This window comes from Paralichthys olivaceus, chromosome 23 (assembly GCF_024713975.1).
Source record: "Paralichthys olivaceus isolate ysfri-2021 chromosome 23, ASM2471397v2, whole genome shotgun sequence".
Taxonomy (NCBI): domain Eukaryota; kingdom Metazoa; phylum Chordata; class Actinopteri; order Pleuronectiformes; family Paralichthyidae; genus Paralichthys; species Paralichthys olivaceus.
In genome coordinates this window covers 12,673,166-12,695,689 of record NC_091115.1, presented here as the reverse complement: position 1 = coordinate 12,695,689, position 22,524 = coordinate 12,673,166, and the positions used below count along the sequence as shown (strand labels likewise).

Below are 22,524 nucleotides of genomic sequence, written 5' to 3'. Positions count from 1 at the left end.
TAAAATGTAAGGTAACAGATAAGATTTATTTTTCTGGGCATTTTACTTGTTTACTCTTCCCCTGACTGTCATCACACTCATATGAGACCCCCTCTGAATAGTGACAGATGAAACATGTGGTAAAGTCATGCTTTATAAAGTGACCAGCAGCTCATTCCAAATCTAAGACTAAAAATAAACAGTAAAATCATGAAATTATAAACAGTCATGCGACTAAGGCTTATTTGGACATATATTTTATTTCTTTAGCCTACTGTGATAGATGATCTCTTCATATTACAGTTACAAAACAAAAAAAACACATCAGTTTTCAAACCCGTGTAGTCCTCACTCTGACATGACGGCTGCAGAGGTAGTGGAGACACAATCTGAAATAAAATGGTTTGATGCCATTTAGCCCTGATGAGAAATCACACACTATGTCTGCTACTGGAAGGACATAATGGACTGAGGTCACTGCTGAGACAAGCTACAGTACAGAGGTTCAAACATGTCATCTCACCTAACTGTGTTCAGTAAGATACATCTGCATCCTGTTAACACATTATAAGAAAATACTGCCAAAGATTTAACAATTTAACAATATTCAAACTAGATATTTCTACTTATTCAGTCTTACAGCTTATTTGTTCATATGTCTTAATGTGGTGAACAGACAGACAGGAGTTGATTTTGTATTAGCAGCTATATACGTTATTTATCTATATAAAAATCAAAGAATGCAATGCTTTGTAAACATGCAGACAAAAGAGGAAGAGGATAAACTTAAATGTTAGAGCAACACAATATCATGTTTAGCGTGTTCACAAAACTCTTTTTATAACGGTCATTGTAGCACAATAAGGCACAGTTAGCTTAATAACCAGAGATGTTGACAGTCCTTCAGCCTCCCAGTAGCAAACCACCTTGTTTACAGCCAACACCAACACACACACACATTGATTCAAGATTTCATTCCTCCTGTAGAGGTTTGTTCAGCTGAACTTCTGTTATGGTGGCAGAAATGATCCCATTGGCTCTTTGGGGAGAGACTATTTAAAATCAATTGTTTTCAAAAGGGAGTTTTGAATGTGGAAATCTTGAATTGAATTCTTTGAAATGAAAAGATTCTGATATTAATAACGACTTTGGTCCCTTTGATCCAAGCACATTCAGAAAACAATTCAGAGTCAGAACAAATAGAAAATTAGGATCATTTTAATTTATTTATCTTTGTTTACTTGGATCTCGTTTGTAATAATTAACGCAACCAATCAGACGAGAGGAATTTTTGAAAGTCCAATCTCATGTCGTTTCACCTAAACATCGTCTGAAGCAAAATGTATTAGCTGACAAGAGAACCCTAAAAATCTGAAAAGGGCACATTGCCACATTGTCTCGTGACATTTGCAATTATGTATCCAACACCAAATGTCCTCTCTTTTATCCCATTACAAACTTTACATCCCGTTACAATCTGTGTGTTGGTTTCACCCATCCTGAAAAAAAACAACAAAACACAATCAAGCTCTACCTTAACTACTTCAGTTTTTAATTGAATAGTGTGTTTACAGGATTAATAATAAATACATTCATTAATTTTAATTTATCCTCTGCTAAATGTGGTCTTAAGCAAACCTTAAAATATACCTCTTTCTAAATACAGGTGTTATATATAAGAAGAAAATGTATGTGATGCTAAGCAGTATATAATTGATAAGGCTATCGGTGCAGGTCACGTCCACTCTTAATCATCTCTATTCAGATTCCATTATTACATTGTTTCCTTTTTGTTCTTCAAATAAACATTTTGAACCAAAAGAGGTTTTAAAAAAAAGGTATTGCTTTAATTTCAACAAATAGCTTCATGGTTTTGCAGAACAATATATACCACAACATCTTTACCACCTGTTATTTGCTATTTATGTTCTGATGTGGAACCTAACTCGCTTCCCTATTGGCAGAAATTGAGGGGCTTCAAACGTAAGTTTGATTTCCCTTTCAAATTAAACTACTTCCCTCATTAAGATTGAATGTGGTTCACTAGGTTGGGAAACTTTTCTCACACTTCCTGGTACACTGCTTTTCATTCTGCTCCATCTACAAAAGCAAAACACTCTTCTTACCTATTGTTACAGACTATAGGGAAAAACCTAAAAAGTTAAAATTATTTGTTTTGTTTCATCAAACCATTACAAGGGTTTTGTTTCCCAATGTGTATATTTTCACATATAAATACCATGAAAGAATTGTCCCACCACCAAAAGAAAAAAAGGAGAGATTCATTTACATAAACCATGAAACTGAAATCTTACAGGTTTGAAAAATAAGGTAAAATATGAAAACTGGTTTGTTGCTGTTGAAACTTGGCTTTTACCTTTTGGTCTGGGTGGTTTTGTTACCAGCAGGGGGCAGTGTTATTTGGTAGCGAGTGATTGTACAGCATTGTGTGTCCCTCATCATGCATAGTGAGCACAGTGAATAAAAGCAGTCCCTCTTTACACTAAGTGCAAGCAGGATAGGTCAACATTCATTAGGTATAGCTCTTATTCAACAGACAAAACTACAAGAAAGGTACAGACATCGCAACATATGAAAATACTACAATCGGCATGAAATGCTGGTGAACAAAGTGCATTTTGGGAGTTGGAGTTACAGTCACTTAAGTCAGTGACTAAGAAGAGGTAATCTCAACATGTAAGACTCTAACAAATGACAAGCTGGGTTTGTCTGTGTGTTGCTGGGGCAGACTGGCTCATTTCCATACGGCAGTAGTTCTCAAAACGGGGCCAGGGTCCGTGAGAAGTTTTCAAATTCATTTAAATGATCATAAGCATCCTGTGTTGAAATGGTAAAATCTTGAAACATGTCTAATATCTATGTATGACCTATTCTCTTGTTTTATTCTCTCACATAACTATGTAGAGCTGTAAAAAAAAAATAGGCTATGTCAAATTATTCTGAGGGACCTACAGTACATGAGGGGGGTTATTGGAATATGTTCTCACTTGTAGGAGTCCTTGGCTGTTCAACAGTTTCCCACAAATACCCTCAGACCTCATCCGCATTAAACCGTAGAGGATTCCCTCTGTGACCTGGCTGTAACTATTCCTGGGTAAAGGTGGTACATTGTTAGAGCCTCTGCTACACAGCTGGACATTCATTTTCATGAGTCTGAATACACAACTATTCAACGCAGGGAAAAAGACAATGACAGTTGTTTTTTTTTGTTCATGATTGCTTAGAAAAACTACATTTGTTATGAAAATTTGGTTGAGACAGGACACCATGTGGTCAGCTCTGAGCTTCAGGTGCGGAGACAAAAACCGACCAACAGCACAACACAAAAAAAATAAAATAAAAACATGGAATGGATGCAACATTGAACAACATTGACACTTACAACAACAGACAGTTCAATTGTTACGTGATATGTTCACCCAGAACACGGTGAGAACGTACAGTGAGATTGCATATACATGTAGACTTAATAAGCATTCGTTCATTTGTATTATCAGCGGTATTCCTTCAGATGTTTTTTTGCAGAACGTCATCTTGTCGTTTTAACATTTCAATGCGGACTAATGGAGCGGTTAACATCGATTTCTTAACAGCAAAATAAGCGGTCACATTAAAGTGTATCAGCTTTGTATTACACTATCACGTATGCACTGTACAACTGTAATTACATTACATCACATTTAAGGCAATGCATCATAGATTGGACTGTTAGACTGACCATGAGAAATACTGCACGTTTCCCTGTATGTCTGCATTTCAATGAGAGAGTTGAAAGATTTTGGTCATTAAAACCTTATTAAGGCCCACAGAGGAAATTACATTCAACCATGATCAAATGAACTGAACTGCAGCAGTTTTATGAAGATGGTTGGGGAGACGTATGGCCATTTTTTTCTTTAAGTGCAGCACACGGTATATGAGTGCAATATTGAGCTTTAGACAACTTACAAGGAGCCTTTTATGACTTGATCGAACGTATTAAAGTGGGACATTGGTGCAGGTTTTACAACACGACATTACAGTGCTCAGGTGGGCAGTATAATATGCGTGCACCAGCGTCACCAGCTGTGAACACATCTGCTCTTTATTTATGGAAGTGAGGATTTTAGGACGCCCAACTGCCATATGAAAGAATGCAATTAGGATTGTTACATTCTGGCTCTTGCTGACACGTATCACAGATCGAGTGCATCGCGATAATCAGAAAGTTGTAGAGTTTCTGTTTCCTTCAAAGCTGAGGAACCAGGAAACTCTTTTGTTCCATATTGATTCGATTTCAGGAACATTTGCCTTAATTAGAAACACCCGATTCGAACTATTTAAAGTGTCAATGTTCTTTGAATAGTCTTTGGGAAAGACTAACGAAAAGGTATTTGAAAGGTTGCATGTTGGAAAATGACTGTATCCATCATTATTGCCGGCTTAATGTCTGAAATTATCACATCTCTTCATTATCCGATAACGAATGAGCACCTCTGATCTGACTGTAAAGTACAATCAGAGCCTGGAAGTGACCCACAATGAAATGCAACCAATAAACCAAGTTGTTTGTGGTGTTAACACACATTTAGGGATCAGTGTTGTTCAACACTTCCCACTTCGTTTGACCCTGTGACCTTTCATTCAAGGAAAGGTGTTGTTAAACACCAAATCTTCATTAACCAAGACTTCAGAGGGTTGTGATGTTTTACTGAACATGTGAATTCAGTTTGCTGGTGATGTTGGAACATTGGCAACACGTTGATACTGCATTCACATCATATCGGAAGACACGGAAGGAAAAACGGAATGACGCTTGTTGCTACAGCTTGGAATATTTTAACTTGTTGCAACTGACTTAAAATCCTCAATTAACACACTGCAGCAGATAATAGTTTACTGCAGAGTTGATTGTGAATCTCATATTCTGTCTATAACTGCAACTAGGTAATCAGTGGTGGAGTTTTGGTTCCTCAGTTGCAGTCTTGTATTTACAGTAAATCTGATATCAGGTGGACGAGGGAAAAAAAAGAAAATACAGTCACTTCTACACTGTTTTCCACAATCATTTTCTGACTTTAAGCCTCTTCACATGCATTCAGTATCTGACATGTTTCTCCCTGGTTAATATTTCTGTTAAAGTCACAGCTGAAGCTCTTTGACAAACAGCTGCTCGTCACAGCTTCTTACAACACAGTTGTTGCTTTGGAAGTTGTTTTAGAGAAATGCTGACCTCAAATAGAGCCTAGTGGAACACCAAGAGGTGCCCCTTGACACGGAGCTCAGTTTGATCGTAGTTGAAAGGGTTGCGAGGTTGCGCTGGAGCTGAAGGGGAGTATTTGGGAGAGCAGACGGATCTAGATGTTGGTTTCCCGCTGCATAGGTTCCTCATCTTTCTGATCCTCAGAGGCCTGGGCTTCCCCACCAGCCCCCTTAAGATCCTGAACTTTGTCTGGATCTTCCGTTTCAGTCTGCTTGTACATTTCTGCACGTTTGCGCTCACGGTCCAAGAGTCTGTAGTTGATAAAGTTTCCAATGAAGAGCCAAATACTAGCCAAAATCACGACAGCTCCGCAGCAAAAATACATGTACTTGTAGCTTTTTGTGACGTCTACCAGCTTCCCTGTAAGACAACACAAAGTTTTAAAATGTTATTGTATCGTCACAAAGTTTCTAAATGTCAGCTATTGCCATTTAATATTAAATAAGTAATGGCCTGGTTATATCCACATTTATAAATGGCAAAATATTTGTGTTGAGATCTATTAATTTCAGTTGAATTTCTACAACCAGTTGATTTGCTCATCGGGGGATGTAAACCCATATGCACTCTTAACAATGCTGACCTTTGAGGGAATGGATGGCTACACAACCCAAAGAGTAGATGCTATTACAGCTTAGAAGCTGTGTGGCAGTAGGCTACTGGACTTGTATTTACCCTCCATAACAGATTTCCACAAGAGTCATGGTTTGCAGGTATGAGTCATGACTTGATGATGCGATTCTTGAATAAACTGCGTGAATATATTGTCCAATGGGCAACCAAGAGACTTTTGTGACCAATGAGTGCTTGCATGTTCATGGTGTTAGGGAATTTTTATAGACACTGTCTCTTGTCCTCTCTGGGGCAGAGTGCAACAGGCTGTTGTGTTTGGGAAGTGCGAGAGCTTGGCGAAGGTCAAAGCCTTCACTCCCTAGACATCACAGATATGAGACTGCGTAAGCAGGAACTACTGTCTCCATAACTAGAAAATACATTTGATTGTTTAGGAAAAAGCACGCCCATAGATTAAATGATCTGTTGGGGTTTAAAGTGTGACTGCAGGAAAGCTGACTTCAGAATATGAGAGAGCATCATGCACAGATGTTGTGTGGGTGAATTCTGATTTTCTCCTTGGCCAAGCTTCAATAAATATTTCAGCATAAGACACCAAAGGGCTCCTGAACGCTTTCTTCATTGATGAGTTGACCATTGATCAGCAGATTTTCCACAACACATGACAGGTGTCAGTGGTTAGCTCAGCAGGTCCAGTGGTTACTCAATTAGCTCCTGAGATTAGCTATACCTTACTGGTGTGAATGGGCCATAACAATGTTGTTAAATTAAGTTTTACTTAACCTTTAATTGAAAATGATTTCTCTTGGGATACATGGTCTCTTTACAATAAAATCGAGCCAAAATGGCTGAATAAGATTTGTTATAAATGATCAACAATCACATGAAACACTATAGAACATTATAGGCAAAACATAACTGGTCGGATTAGATAGCCAGAAGAGCTAAGAACAATTGTAAATTCATCAAATTAAAATCATGCATGTAAGTGAATGAAATATGCTTTTAGACATATAGATCATACCTGCCAGAGGTGGACCAAGGAGGACCGGGCAGCACTCCACAATGGTGGTGAGTCCCACAGCACTGGAGAACCTCGGAGCCCCGACTAGGTCCATCAGTGTTTCAAACAGCACTGAGCTGACCATGCCAAAGGCAAAGCCGAAGAACACTGCGTACACTACCAGGCCGTTGTAGCTTTCAACAAAAGGGCAGAGGATGTGGCACACCCCATTGTACAGCACAGCAAAGCTGAAGAAGTACTGGATCTTAGGTCGAACCCAACGCGAATTGGCCAGTAGCCCCATTGATGGCCTGGCAAACATGTCGACAAAAGCCAGGATCGAGAGCAGGAAGGCAGCGGAGTACTCATCCACACCCATGTCCTTGGCGTAGGCTGCAAGGAAGACAATAGGTGCGAAGAAGCCCAGGAACATGATGACATTGCCCACTAGGTAGATGAGGAAACCACGATGTTTGAAGAGCGTCAAGTCTAGGTACTTGTTGACTGTTTGCCAAACACTGCTCTTCTCCTTTGTTGTAATGCCAATAGCTGGCAACTCTTCTTCCTTCTTGATCTTGTTGGGTGGCGGCCCCAGAGGCCTCATGAGGGCACCAGCCACACAGCAGTTTAACAGCAGGCCACCCAGGATGAGGAAGCTGCCTCTCCACCCGAACTGGTTGAAGAGGTACTGGTTGAGAGGAGCCAAGGTGCACAGGAACACTGGACTCCCTGCCATTGCCAATCCATTAGCAATGGGCCGCTTCTTTAAAAAGTATTTGCCTATCATAGTCAGCGCTGGCTGCAGGTTGAATGCTAGTCCAAGACCTATGAGGAAAGATTTGTGACCGTCATGCTACATTTAATGTAATCACCTGTGCAAAACAACACTATTTTACTTCCAAATATCCTACATAAAAAACTGTGTACCTCTCATAATAGCAGATTGTCCAAATATCTGTCAAATAACTAAATGCTGCAGTTAAAACAGTCAAATAATCTCACTAAAAAGCAGACGTACTGTAGGTATTTTTTGTCTTTGAGCAACAACTTGCAAATACTTTTACTTTTTAAATGTGCCATGTAAAGAAAATATGAAAAAGTAAGCAATAAGTTTTGATTATAATTAAGAAATGACAGTGTTTTGTTTCCATTTATGTTCTATCATATGGCATTTTGTACACACACCTTCTTTCAAATACAATGCAATAAAAGCTCAATTAAACAATACTTCTGTCATATTACAGAATTAAATAATGTCTTGCAATGTAAAAACTACAAAGAGCTGCCCACAGTAAGGCATATTATAGAGCCTTAATGCTGAATAAGACATAGATGTGGGTTCTCTCTCTACTAGTATTGATTATAAGATGGGAAAATTCATTAAGGTTTAAAAAGGACACAGACTGATATTGATGTGCTGCACCTGCAGCAAAAACCAAAATAGACTGAGTAAACACACACACACACACACACACACACACATTGACTTAAGTGGAATTAGATGTACTTACCACCGATAACTCCTATGCAGAGGTAAAGCTGCACCACATCCGTGCAGAAGGAAGCTAAAATCATGCCGGTGGAACAGAGGCAGCCCCCCATCATGACAATGGGCCTGCAGCCGTACTTGTTGACCAGTATGCTGCTGATGGGACCTGGAACAAATGGAAAAAACAAAACAAAATCAACCCACATGTCGCATGTTTACAGTGTAGGATCACTGAAATTGAGCGCATAATGATTTAATCTAGTTAGTGCTGCATGCCAGCAGGAGCCTGGCTTCTATTAATATCAGCAAGCAGGCCGTTTAAATTTTTAAACACTGCACTTCCATCAAGTAAGTGGTGATGTCATGAATTAGGAAAGACCTGCATATACAAATGTTATTGTGTATGTTGCTTTAACACACAACAGTGTACACAGTTATGTTGTGTCAAACTATTTTTACATTCTCCAGTCTGTGTAGAACCTGCATCACAATACATTTCTCAAAAGCCCCAAAAAACAAACAAAGCACTTTCTGAAAAATGTATGGTATAAGAATGTGAGGTTTGTATTCAGACAACTGTAAAGCTGTGTCAGAACTGACTCTGCCAATCTGAGAGCCAGCAGTGAAAGTATTTAGTGATTTAACTCAGGTTGTAAACTATCCTGAAAACTGAATCCGTCTCTATCATTTAAAGAACTTAATTAGAAGTGAAAAAGAAGGTCAACATTAACATTATTACCCAGACTGTCCATAGTAGACGTTCAGCACAAATACTTTCCATTGTGTACACACATACTCGTCCTGTGCTATGAAATGCAATTGCTAAAACATACGCCATGACGTGTCACCTTCATCTATAACTACAAAAACGTTTGGTTCAGAAAATAGCAGATGGTTCCACAAGATGAGAACACAACACTTTCACACAAAATGTTGCCTCTTTATAAATCCAGCAGACACAGACTAGCAGAGAAGTAACCTATTTAAATTATTAATTAGTACAGCTTCAAAATATGAGCATACGGAGGCTTGAGTCCTCCTGCAGCATGGTAGAAGCAGTAACTACAGGCATTTGTTGTGTTTTAAACTGAGCGTGACACCCATTGAAATCAGGCAAGTGTATTCCTGGACTGGGTTGTTTTCATACCTGGGATAATCACTGAGTTTTGATTGTTTAAATTATACAGTCACTTCCTGTTGTGTACACACATATTTCGCTATGCTATGAAATGTAATCGTTGAAATGAATGCCATGAATTGCAATAGACATTACGTGTGCATTCATTTTTATTTATAACCACAAAAAATTGCAAAACATACATGCATTTAAAGCATTGTTGGGTAATATGGCTAATAAAACAATCTATGAGCAAGGTGGGTGCAATAACTAAAATAGAGTGTTAAAATCAGCCATAATATATATGTTCTCATTCTAAATGGAAAGGAAAGTTTTCTCTAATATATATAATATATATATGAATCACAACTGTAACTTAAGAAAAGCCTTTATATTACTGGGCCGTTTTTATACCTGCGATTCTCCAAATGTCCTGACCATTTGAATTATGACTCAATTCACTGAATGATTAAGTAAAATGCTGGACTCTGCATTTTATCTTAGATTGTGTTATGTTTCTTTATATTCTATTGTTTACATTGTTCCACTTGAGGTTTGACATTTGATCAGTTTAATTCATCTCAGTACAAAACTTCCTCTGAAGAATGTAGCTGGTTAAAACTTTTAGGAATCTTTGCATCTTATAATTGACACTGTCGCCTCTGCCTATGCTGAATTTTAAGTACAGGAGGTGTAAATCGAATTGGGAGACAGAAAAGTAATGAAAGATGTATTTTTTTTGAAATAATGCTCTCATTACCAGCCAGAAGATGTATCGTATTTCTGCCAGGCCCAGGGCAATTTAAAAAGCCACTACGGGCGAGGAGTCATCTGACTTAATTTGCTCTGCATGAATCTTTTTTTCGACCTTCAGGAAAAGTTTGCCTCATTTGCATCCACGGCAGTGATCAGTATTCTCGGGGGCTCGGCGGGACCCGATTTGGTGGAGATGAGGGAGCCCCTGAGTCTGCACATTACCTCCCTTGAAAAAAGGCTTATCATGTGCTGGGCAGTGGCAGCGTCGGCTTCATTACACAGTGGACAAAACCACAAACTAAATATAACCACCTAGATCAGAAAAAGGAAAGACACGTATAGAAATGTGTCTAATAGTTTTTTCCACATGCCTTTAATGTGAGCTGCAGGCTCATGATGTGAGAATGCTGGTTATCCATCACACTCAAAAGAGGGTGAAGAAATGGAAGCAAACTACTTTTAAAAACTATTATGATGCAAGAGGAGACAGACACGGTTTTCTGAAGGGACAGTGTGTCTGGCTGCAGCCCCATTACACAGATATTCTGCGGGACATAATGGAGGGTAGAGCAACTATTTAATAAAGGTTTATCCATATTTCTGGGTTGACCTGAGGCAGTGAGGTAAAGTTTAGAGTTGTGTGACTGTAGGCAGCAACAAACTAGAAGATGTAACATGGTGGCGTCCAGATTAAATAGACAGGCTTCTGACTGGAAGGATTCCATATATATCTCCTCTGCTGACAAGATAAATGGGGGAGAGTCCGCCACCACCACAGCTCTGGTGAAGCTGCTCAGCGACCAGCAGATAAGACTGTGGTCGTGCTCCAGGCAGCTTCCAGATGTCTGCATTTATAAGTCAACATGGGCAAGGCGTTCCTGCAGAACACTGCTCTGAGCTCTCAACATTTTTAAAAAGCAGTAAATACCTTCCATCCTGCTCACTTGATATTTATGTCATGTCGTACGAAGGGTGAGAATAAAAAGATATAAGATACTGTTAATGGCCTAAAATTGCCTTGTGGTGTATGACAGGCACAGTGTATACACCAGAGTCTTTGTTATACTGCTTATATTTGATCTGGTTAGTTTGGTTTCACGTTTTAATTTAGGGAGAGGACTAAAGACTTTTGTTTGACATACATACGTCCTGTCATCATCACCTACTTGGCTGCCTCTATCTATATTTGACATTGATGTCTGACGTCAACATGAATGGAGAGAATGAATAAACCATTCATTTTGGTAATTTCACAAAACAATCCTGTGAGAAACCTAGTCTTTTATAGTCTATTACTGACTCAACTTCCTTGCTGTTGGTCCGAAAGTCTGACCTGTTTAAATAAGTGTTTCCGATCTGTCAATGAACCAAACTATGGTTCAGTCTGATCCAGAACAAGACAGCCTCTTTAGGTCGGACAAAACTTTCACACATCATTTGGACCTATAGGCTTGTCATCAGTGTGGAAGTAAAAGCTCATTTATTAGCTCATGATACACCAGCTAACAGGTGGTTTATTTACGTTCTACCTGTTTTTATGAATGACAGTGAATGTTACGCAGGTGTACACTGTACACACACACACACTCAGGATTAGTCACACTTATTTAACACGGACACAGTCTGCAGCTTAAACACGTCACCACGCGGAGCGACGCTCGCTGCAGTGCTTGGGGAATGAGGGCTGGTTTTTGGTTTTCATTGATAGACAGGGATAATAAATTACTGCACTCGTTTCTTTCAAACTTGTCAGATATCTCCACTGTAGCGTTTACAACTTTGAACCACACCTGCTTCCACTTAACATAAGAGCTTATACCTCATTCAGAAGAGAAAGTTCCTTTCCACGCTTTCATAATATATAATAGAAACATACAGTGGGGTAAACTGTGCCCGTCTGTTGTCAACGGTCAACATGTTCCATCTCTTTAATCCCTAAAAAGATGTTGATTGTAAAACATGTTATTTGGATCATCACTACGTTTATATTGCGCCTACGCATGCTCCATCAGAGACAGAACAAGAGAGCAAGTGTTTAATGAATAGCTGATGAGTGCGATCAATGCGAATGAATGAGTAACAAGAGCCGTTCTCTTAGTAACTGCACATATTGACAAAGTCGCCACATGGTAATGACACAGTCACGTTGAAGCTCGAGCAGCAGCTGCCGATCAATGAAGTCCTATGATGTGGCAGACACACTTCATGGTGAGTGTTTTATATCTCAGCAAGGTCTCAGGTCAAATACAGAAGAACATTTTAAATTATATTTTTGTGGTCATTTTGCTTTTATTGATAGGACAGTAAGAGGGCTGATTCTGAACTGAACCTACGGCCGCTCTGTCAAATATAATAATATTCAGTAATCGCAGATTCAACGCTAGTCAGTCTCGATGTTTCACCTCGTTTTTATAAGATCAAACTACTAATTAAAACTAAACTTATCAGAAAAATAAATTCCCTAACATGGAGGAGGCGGGATTTATGACCTATAATTCGACACCAATCTCAGAAATGTAATATATTTACCAGCACTTGATTCAGCACTCCTACTTATTTCTGAAAGATATTGCCTATTATATATAATATAAAGTAAAATATGAGTCAATATTTGAATAAACATTTTGACTATTTATAGTTATTAGAAGACTGCAGCTGAATGAAGCATACATCACATTCTTTCACTGGTCTTGGTAGAAGTGATTGAATGAGCTTTCCAGGCCTGTTGATGACCAGTGCAGATGGTGACGACGGCAGTCGATAGAGTGACAGGAGGATTACAGCATGGACAGATGGCAGCAGTGGCATTGCCAAAGCAGGAGATTGTGGGGCCGAAGCCAACGAGGGGAATGTAGCAGGTGCCTGGAGCATTATAGTGGAGTATAGATCTGCTGATAAACATTATTCTGCCCCTTTCAAATGCTCCTGACTCAAGAAAGAGATAAGGAACAGGTGAAGCATTGTTACAGTACTTCCTATGATACAAGATTTGTCTTTCAATCTGTAATCAGCTCTATTAGAATACCAATTTCTGGTTTAGACAAACCCTGTCAGACCCTGTTTCCTTCAATCAACATCTGTATTCTGTTCCTACAGTTGATAGTTCAATGAACCGTCTTTAGCTGCTTTAGCTTGGCATAACATGGTGGTTTCCTGGTTGTGCGGTCAGGATGTGTCACTGTATCTATGATGCTGTGGTTTAAAATGTAGGTCACGGTGTCATCACACAAACTACTACTTACTCCACCTCGTCAGAAAAAGAAACTCACTCAGGAAAACAACGCACCTTGCAATGACAAAATGTAAAAGAATTGATTGATTTGCCTTAAAGAAATATTAACATTTTGATTTGAATGACCATAGAGGAACTGGGTTTGAATTCCTTAACATTTATCATAAATTATACATGAAACCTCACACTTTAGAAGAAGCTAATGTTATTCTAATGAGTCAGTTCCTTTTCAAAGAATGGCATAAAGAAGAAAAGGGAATAAATGTTAATATTTGCTGAGTGATCAGTTATGTTTGCTTTAACTCACTTGCTTCAAAACTGAGATAACCAAAATGAGGAAATTAAAATGTATCTGTTGTCTGCAGTGATCACACATCCCCTACATTTTCTTCAGTCTTGCTACAGGTGATAAGATGTTTTGCATTGTATGTGTTAACTTAGTCACTTAAATTCCAACAGGCCCACAGACCAGCTGGATAGACATTGTTAGCTGTTGTTTATAGCCCCATCTGTGATTTGAGCTCGTCTTATGTTACTGTACGTAACAGTGACTCAGGAAACATTATAATGGAATCCCAAAAAGTGATGCCAAAGCTTCTTGATTGCCCCCTGGTGGCTGGCTGAAGTACATTTCATAAACGGTGCCTCCTCAGGAGTTTGTGGGATACAGATCAATCTAAAAAGTGATAATACACATCGAATACTTTTTAATCAAAGAGGATTTCTGTCATTTAGGTAGTTCTTATCACAATGATGCAATTTTTCTAGTAAGTTTGGTTTTAATTACTTCTGTGCTAAATTTAACCCGATCTTCCTCCTGAGCCATAGCCGCAGCCCTTTGCAGATAAAGGTCAGACGAACCACCGACTCACCTGCAGCATACATGACCGCGAGCATGATGGAGGAGATCCATGCGATCTGACTGTAGGAGGCATCGAAGATGATCTGGATGTCTTTGAAGAAGACTGTGATGGCCTTGGGAAAGGCATATGAGAAGCCTATGGAGATGAAAGATGCCAACACCACAGCCCATCCCCAACCGCCGTCTGGTGGGGGCACGGCAGAGGGACTTGGGGGCGGCATCGCTGGCCCTCCTCAACAGAGTATTCCCTGCAAAGACAAAAAAACAGGACATTAAAACTCAGAGCGAAGAAAACGTACCAGGCGTTACGGTGGTTTTTCATCCATATAGTTTATTTCTGACATAATGTATGACTTCACTTTGTCCTTTCTCATTTTCTCTAGTGTCTGGGGACTTTAAGAAGACATGAATTAACCAGAGCAGTTTATAGGAAACTGTCACAGATGATTACTTACAATACAGAGATAAACCAGATTACCAGCTGCAGCTCATATTGACAGTATACAGACAGCAGTGGGTTTGCAAAGGAGGTCAAAAGCTTTGTCCTTCACATGTCATTTAACAGAAACCAGCGGTAATGTGACACAGGAGGGAGAAGGACATACCAGAGGTCTGTATCCTGGAGGAGACGTGTGCAAACACACACTCTGACACACACACGCACACACACACACACACAGAGTAGTAATGATACAGAGGGCAAGTACTCACTGTACCAGAGATACGAGACCAGACCTGCCCAGTACTCACCTTGAGCCCACCCCCCCAAGCCTTGAGGCAACAATGGAAACAAGGCGGAGGCTGTTGTTTGAAAATCCAGTACCTCTGTGGACACTGGAAACACACCCTGATGACATGTGACAAACCGAGAGCACCGATTGCACACTCCGCACTTCACACTTGAGTTTTTACGAGCAGACTGAGGTGGGGAAACACACACACACACACACACACACACACACACACACACACACACACACACACACACACACACACACACACACACCTCATAAGAACGAAAAAGGGCAGCTGTTATAGCTTAGCTCCGTCTGACCTCATTAGCTTCACCTCTCTGAATCAATCAGGAACAATTTACAGCTGTATGATTAGCTCACGATGCATACTGACATGATGGCAGCCTGTTTGGTTTTTACATTAATGAACGGCCCGTGGGAGAATCCACGTTTCCTTGTGTTTGCACCGCAGCATTGCGAGCATGCAATTATGTCAGATCAGCAAAGCTAGACAAGGATCAGCGAGTGTGGCTGAGCAATAAATGACACCGGTGTTTGCAAGTTAAAGGGGCAAACCACCAATTGTACACATCAGTTTAAACGTCTCGTGGTTAATCTGTAAAAACTACACAGACACAGTGTTAAGGTTTCTATGGCTCTGGAGTGAGCTTTCCAGTTTCTCCATTAGTTGCACAGATAACATCTTCCCAATGACAGCTAGATGGTCACGCCAGAATATTTCCCAGGAGCTAACACCTGCAGACATACATACCTGACCTCTCTCCATACACCTGTCCCAACAAGTTTCTATCGTCTCCTACAGGCCTGTCTATAACGCCCTGCCAATAAATCACACAGTTACCATCTCAAAACCTCCAAACAGAATTAAATGGCTCAAACAAGCAATCGTTTCACTGGATTACACTGCTTTCCCTGTGCTCTATCTCCCAGCCCAACATCCTTATTGACAGTTAAAGGGTTTATTTACCAAGTTATTACAGCCATTTCCAGTGGAAGTTGTTTCTGTTTCTGCTCACTGACCAATAACTACCAGCACTGGGGACTTTGTCAATGGAGGTCTACCTTTTACAGCAGCGAGTTTAATTTAAGAACACCACATCCTTAAAGGAGAGCGGACTGCTCAATCCTCAGCCTGTAAATGACCCATGAACATCAGCCACCAATATAAATAAATGATGTCGCTCTCTCTCCCTGCTGCCGCTCTCCCCTGATCAGATTGCGATGTTGCAGAGACTCATAAAAAGTTCTACTTCAAGTGTTGACATTAAGTCAGTAATGGGATAACTCATCACTGTGCCAATAAGAACATTCGCTAAGTTTTTTAAAACATAACATTTGTAACTTGAGAGTTTTATAGGATTTGAAGAAATCTGGGAAATAAGGAGTCACAGCTGGTTGTTATGGAAACCAGTATGCCACCAAAATAATTTTTATAAGGGTTTTGATCAATTAATTTGTTCATACATAAAATAATGATAAAGAATTATTATTATTATATTGTTTTTATAGAGTATATTTGTATTTAATTTGCCTATAGTTGTTTCATAAGTTTTATATAATTTCTTATATATTTCTATGTGTATTTCGAGTCCTATTTTTATCATACTTAAACTAAAAATTTGGTTTAAAAAATATTGTATAAGATTTCTATTTTGCTAAAACCAGCCTGGTGAATGTAAATATAATGCTCTGTGTATCACCCTTGCATTAGCCCTTCAATCAAAGTTAGAGATTATGCCTTTTTTTTTTTCTCCCAGAGGTCCATATAGTGGGTTTAATCCATGCTAATCAGATTACAGGCTGTCGGCAGCAGCACTCGCTGTAGATACTGGTTTTGATTGATTGAACGTGACGACAACACACAAAGGAGCCTCAGAACTCATAAGCAGCTTAAATTGATGGGTTGGAATATGAAGCTCCAAACAGATTGACCATAAAAGAACAGCGATGAGTTCAGGGGGAAAAGGGGAAACATCCAGACAAGCTTGGCGAATGAGGTTTATGATCAACTATATAAGTATGTAAGAAGTCAAGCAAAGCAAAGTTCCAATTCAGTTGGACAATGTCAACACTTCCGAGATCCTCATCGTGCATGTGTCCGGGAGTGACTCACAGGCTGCTTCTACTGCCAGCTACTTCATAAGAATTCTGGTTAGAGCCAAGTCAATTGAAATGGGGTTACATCAAGGGGAGTGGAAATATTTGACTGTCATCTGCGGGTTTCTTGGGTGCCACACCTCTGTCCACACCGACAATTAAGGTGACTGATTGCAGACGTTTCAGTTAAACTTACCTGTGGGGGATGATCCTGTTTCTTGTACTTGCAGGAAGTTTGGTGTGTCCCTATCCTTCCCCAGACTTACCGGTTTCTATATAAAACGTGATGTCCGGTGTTAAGCCTTCTTTTCTCAATACATAATCTGCAGCTCCAGTATAGGCCGCTGCTACCTGAATGTCTCAGTCTCACATAGACCCTGTTCATATCTGGTCAAACATCTGTATCTTGAGTTCTGTTCACATGTGGACAGCTCTGAGTTCAGTAGTGGACGGACCTGAGACACCATATTATTTGCTGTGAGAACGCAAATGTGTTCTGGTCTACATATATAGCACCGCCCACTCAGCTGACGACCTCTGGCCCCCTACAGTTTTTCAATGAATTGAATGAATTCTCTCTCATGCACATGCACAATGGACCCATCTGTCCTAGACAGTCTGGCTGAGAACAATAACGCACTTCGTCTTTACAGAGCGATGACGTACATAATTATGTGCATTTAGAACGGGGGAGGTTGGATCTGATCACAAGTTGCCATTCAACACATATGTGGAGACACATTCTAATGTCATGTGTAACGGCATGTAGCTGTCCACTTGTTAAAAACACTGACAAAAACCCACAAGCAACCAGAACACAGAGTCAGCTCTTACACCGCTTGTCTGACCAGCAAATTGACAATTATTTTTTGTCCTCATAAGAAAGACAAGTCCCCATAATGGGAATATGTAAACAGCTTTAGGTCCCCACAACATGAGTAAAACACCAACTTACACACCAATGAACATGCACACACACACACGTCCTTGTTTGTCACTGAGCTGGGCACATGTTCCTGAGTGACCAGCTGCCTTCACCTTGGTGAGTTTATTGAAACAGAAAAGTTAAGCCAATGAGCTGCTAGGAGGAGGCATGAACCAAAATACTGTTTCTATAATCAAATCATCCAAGTGGCAAAAACTCATAAGACTGGGTCACTCAGCACTGGACTCCTAAAGAACAGCGTGTGTGTGTGTGTGTGTGTCTCCAAGGACATCACTAACAGTAGCACCTCAGTAGAGAGCCTGAAATATTGCATTCTTTGTATCGTCAACAAAGAGATGACCTCACAAGGACCCAGTGGAGACCCCAGTGTTACATTTCAGGTGTTTCAGTGAAGGAGGCGTTTATGGGCGGGGCCGTCAAGGTGAGAGGCTGGAGGCAACTCATGCATGCAGAAAGGCTGAGTCACTGCTAAGTTTCTGCAGCTTGGATTTGGGTATTGCTTTTTATAAATAAAGCAAAATACTTTCCAATTCCTGTGATGGAAGGATACTATATAGCCAACTTTGTATTATGACACACAACGGCCCGAACCATTGGCCATTGCAGCAGGGAGGGGGACATATATTCTTATATTACAGCTTTCTTTGACCTCTGCTTAGTCAGTAACTTTTCAGTTTTCACTGGAAGGGTTGGGCTGTGGTTGCTTATGTTTTATTGTTTTTTTTGAAGGCTTGCAGGACTGAACTGTAATGAAGAACAACAGGTTAGTTACATCAGAGATACAGAACAAGCAGGTATTCTTGTAAAACCCAGAAGATTTCTAGAAATCTTGAGCAGCAGAAATACTCATTGTTTCCAGTTTAATGTCTATCAAATAAACTGGTGCCGGAAGCCCTGTAAGACTCTGTGAAAGGAAACTTGACCTCTACTATCAACGGCTGCCAGGCTGACCATGAGCTCACCTTCCCTTGCCCCACCCTTGTCCGATTTAAGGTTATGGCAACGCAAGATTAGCTCTAGGGCAACCTCTAAAGTAACACTACTCAATCTGTTTTTGAGAGAGTTCATCATTAACCCAATCAGCAGCTCCTTGCATGTCGCCCAAACCACACTGTGACATCTAATCTCACCAGGGTGTTCCTGTAAACACACGGTCTAGAGCACCGACAGGGAGAAATACCACAAACACAAAGGTTCTCTCAAATCTGCTTTCCTGACCACCAGGTAGGGCGACCTCCCACAAAATGTACCAAGATCATTTTACTCTATCTACTCAATTGTCAGCCTGTCTACTGTGAGGCCCTGGGCTGAAGTTCCTGGGAAAGAGCCTTGATTAAAATAAACAGTCCTCTAACCTTATCACTAAAACAAGGTGGAAAACTCCAACAATAATTTGCCTGATCAGCAACACTGGACCACTTTTGTTTGTTGTGTTTGATCACTTCAGCATGAAATGAGAGCATACATCATCCCACTACTTACACAAAACTACACCTGTGTGGACACAACAGCGCTCTAGAAAAGTCCATCCACTTTATGCTGTCATGTGGGCGGATAGCACCCACATTTCTAAAGCCAAACCACCAATCAGACGCCTTAGCTCTGCAGCACACCTCCGAACACGTCATGAAGGTCAAAGACACAGGTTAGGAAATATTGCATTTTATGATCTTGACAGATTTACAAATGATCTCATGTGTGGCACCTTCGCAACGATAATTAATGTATGGGAGTGTGTGTCAGCTTCTATTAGCCTCCATGTATAAGTATTTTACAGTTGAGTGACTGAGTTTCTAATACCGCTTTTATTGTGGTAATTAAAACAAGTCATAAAGACAACTTTTTTGGGTGTTTAGTTTCTTGCAGTATAAACAAAATTAAGTTTTTAACTGTAACGTGTGCTCCATTTGGAGTACAATGCTTTTTACTGTCTCACTACAGCATTGTTTGCACACAGCAGCAGGTTTGTGTCCACAATCAACTTCTGTGTTCATGGAAGGAGGTCCTGATCTTGAAATCTGATCCAAATCTACACATGAGCACATTGTTAGTGTCATACACATTATATATATATATATATATATATATATATTGTATATATCCCAGCACAACATCAACAACAACATTCTATTCCAACAAAGTCTCAACTATTAACACTTACATAATGACACCAGTGTTGGTCGGTCATAAAAAGCCTGACACAAATGTTGCTGTTTATATTCTGGAGGGCGTCACTGCTGACAAACAGTATGGACAACCACAGTGTTTCAGTTACCGACACTTTGTAACTGAACGCGGGTCGACATGGAAAACAAGAAAAAACACTGAAACAAAAAAAGGAAAACTGCAAAAACCGTCTCACCTTTCAGCCGAGATCATAGGACACCATGAACAACCTGAGCTGGATTGCAACAAAACATCACACTTGCCCCAATTAAAATGTTTAAACAGCCGCAACACTGTGTTTTTATTTTTCCAGTAGTTACAAATGATCCTTCTCTGAAATGTCCTATATAAAGAGACACTTTCCTATAGGCCCAAATTTTAGTGCAAAGAGGACTGTCTTTTTTTTCCTGAGAGTAACAGTGAAAATCAATACAGTAAATACAACCAGCAGCCAACCAGGACATGACATGTCGTTACAACATCCCTCTGTAAAACCTGTCACTCAGTTTCAGTAAAGATTCACTACATGGGGTAGAACATGCCAATGTGTGTGCAGGCAGTTTCCTGTTTCCTGTCTGATGCCAAGCTAACTAGCTGCAGAGGATAGCTTCATAATTCAAAAGAGAATTGGACTATATTATTAATTATTAAGAGTTCAAAGCCAACTGAAGGATCTGTGTGTTGAGGTGGTGTCAGGGTGGTTTTTACAGTTTGTAAAAAAATTACACACCACGCATATTTATTGTTGGAACTGTATGTGTCACGTGACTATTTTGGTTACATCAAAGTCACACCCACAGTTTAATAAGCTCCACATGGATAATAACCCTGAGATGTCATGGCTCCATTTAAGTAACCTAACTCTGCCAGAGTTACAGGGCAGGCCATTTAAAATACTTCCTCTTCAATTTCAGCATCTGATCTCCACTCCCTGCACTATTCAGCCTGAAGTGTTGGTTTGCAGAGGAAACCAGCACAATGTGACAGTTATTTTTACAGCAGCTGATCAGAGGAGGGCTCAGCTTGTGCTAAACCTTCTTAGGGGAGAATATCACACCCTCGACCAACAACTGATGTTAAACACTGTTTTATGTGATATTATGAGAAAACCATTCAAGGCTGAGAGAGTGATGCAACAGAGTTCCTCAGCACCGCAGCCTGATCATATGATGCTGCTGATGTAAGGATACGGACCGGATGAAGCCAGTCTCAAAGCCCCGGGCCTACACGCGCTGCACCGGCCGCTCACACTCGGGAGCGTCTTTACTGTTCGTGGTAAATCACCCAACTGGTTCTTCCTGCAGACACGCGCCAACGATTCAGTGGATCTCCACCCTTTCATTTCCCCCAACGAAGCCTCCACACGAACGCACCACGAAACGCACATTCAAACGTCCCGCACAGACAAACTCTCTCACGCATCTCTCACTCATCGCAGCACATGCTCGTCCCCTCAAAAGCCGACAAAGCCCGCACGAGAGCCCGGTGAGTCCTCCCCGATCACCGGCCGCGCGTAAAGAGGCATGAACCGGTACTTTACCTGTGGACTGGATGGATGGATGATGGATGATGGAGCGCAGGGTGTCCGGCTCGGTGACCTTGCAGCAGCGATGTGGGATGAGTGTGTGTGTGTGTGTGTGTGTCAGTGAGGTGGATCAGTGTGTGTTTGAATTTCCTGACCGACTGAGCCGCGGTGTGACGTGAGCCTGCGGAGGGCGGCGCTGTGCCGGCCTCTGTTTCTATTTCTGCCGCGAGCTGCACGATGCTCCGGTACTACGTTACTCGTTACATTACACACACGTTCCTCCCGTGGCTTCTGGGTAATGTAGTGTTTCAGCAATGTCTCCCATGAACATGAAGGACAAAACATGACACAAGCATAAATGAATAAATAAATAATACAATTAGGGATAGATTAATATATTGAGAAATGTAGAAATGAACAAACAAATTTAGAAATAGCTTAATAAATGTAGACAATTAATTAATTGATTTATGAATACATAATTAAAGGAATAAATACATGTAAAAATGAATGCAAAAATAAATAAATAAATGTAGGAATATAGAAATAAATAAACAGACAAACGGCCGATCATAAAATAGATAAAAAATGTAGAAATTAATAAGTAAATAGAATTTAGTTTATTTAATTAATTAGTTAACTGAAGTGTGAATACAGAAATAAATGAATAAATGCATGCAGAACTACATTTAAAAATGAAATGAATACATAAATAAAAGTAATAAATCAATAAATCTAGGACTACAGAAATGAATCAATAA

The 22,524-nt window shown here is 40.2% G+C and overlaps 1 protein-coding gene across 3 annotated transcripts; it reads right to left on the bottom strand.

Moving 5' to 3' along the window:
* Positions 1 to 220: 220 nt before the first annotated feature.
* LOC109632906 (monocarboxylate transporter 2) lies at positions 221 to 21,976 on the bottom strand. 3 transcript variants are annotated; one of them, XM_020092449.2, is made up of 5 exons: positions 21,779 to 21,976; positions 14,285 to 14,522; positions 8,330 to 8,473; positions 6,840 to 7,643; positions 221 to 5,602 (listed from the first exon to the last, which is right to left on the bottom strand). In XM_020092449.2, exons 2-5 carry the CDS (start codon positions 14,493 to 14,495, stop codon positions 5,337 to 5,339), a joined length of 1,425 nt encoding a protein of 474 aa, XP_019948008.1. In that variant the 5' UTR covers positions 14,496 to 14,522; positions 21,779 to 21,976; the 3' UTR covers positions 221 to 5,336. The 3 variants fall into 3 exon arrangements, with proteins under 3 accessions (XP_019948008.1, XP_069375613.1, XP_069375612.1); XM_069519512.1 differs by lacking the exon at positions 21,779 to 21,976 and adding an exon at positions 15,025 to 15,193; XM_069519511.1 differs by lacking the exon at positions 21,779 to 21,976 and adding an exon at positions 14,880 to 15,007.
* Positions 21,977 to 22,524: the final 548 nt, after the last annotated feature.

Bases quoted from the DNA above. Each gene is read 5' to 3' on its own strand.
- LOC109632906 (XM_020092449.2), bottom strand. From the start codon at position 14,495: ATGCCGCCCCCAAGTCCCTCTGCCGTGCCCCCACCAGACGGCGGTTGG. The intron at 8,474-14,284 runs GTGAGTCGGTGG...CATTTGTTCCAG, and splicing joins CGCGGTCATGTATGCTGCAG to GTCCCATCAGCAGCATACTG. The intron at 5,603-6,839 runs GTATGATCTATA...GTTGTCTTACAG, and splicing joins CCTTGGTCCACCTCTGGCAG to GGAAGCTGGTAGACGTCACA.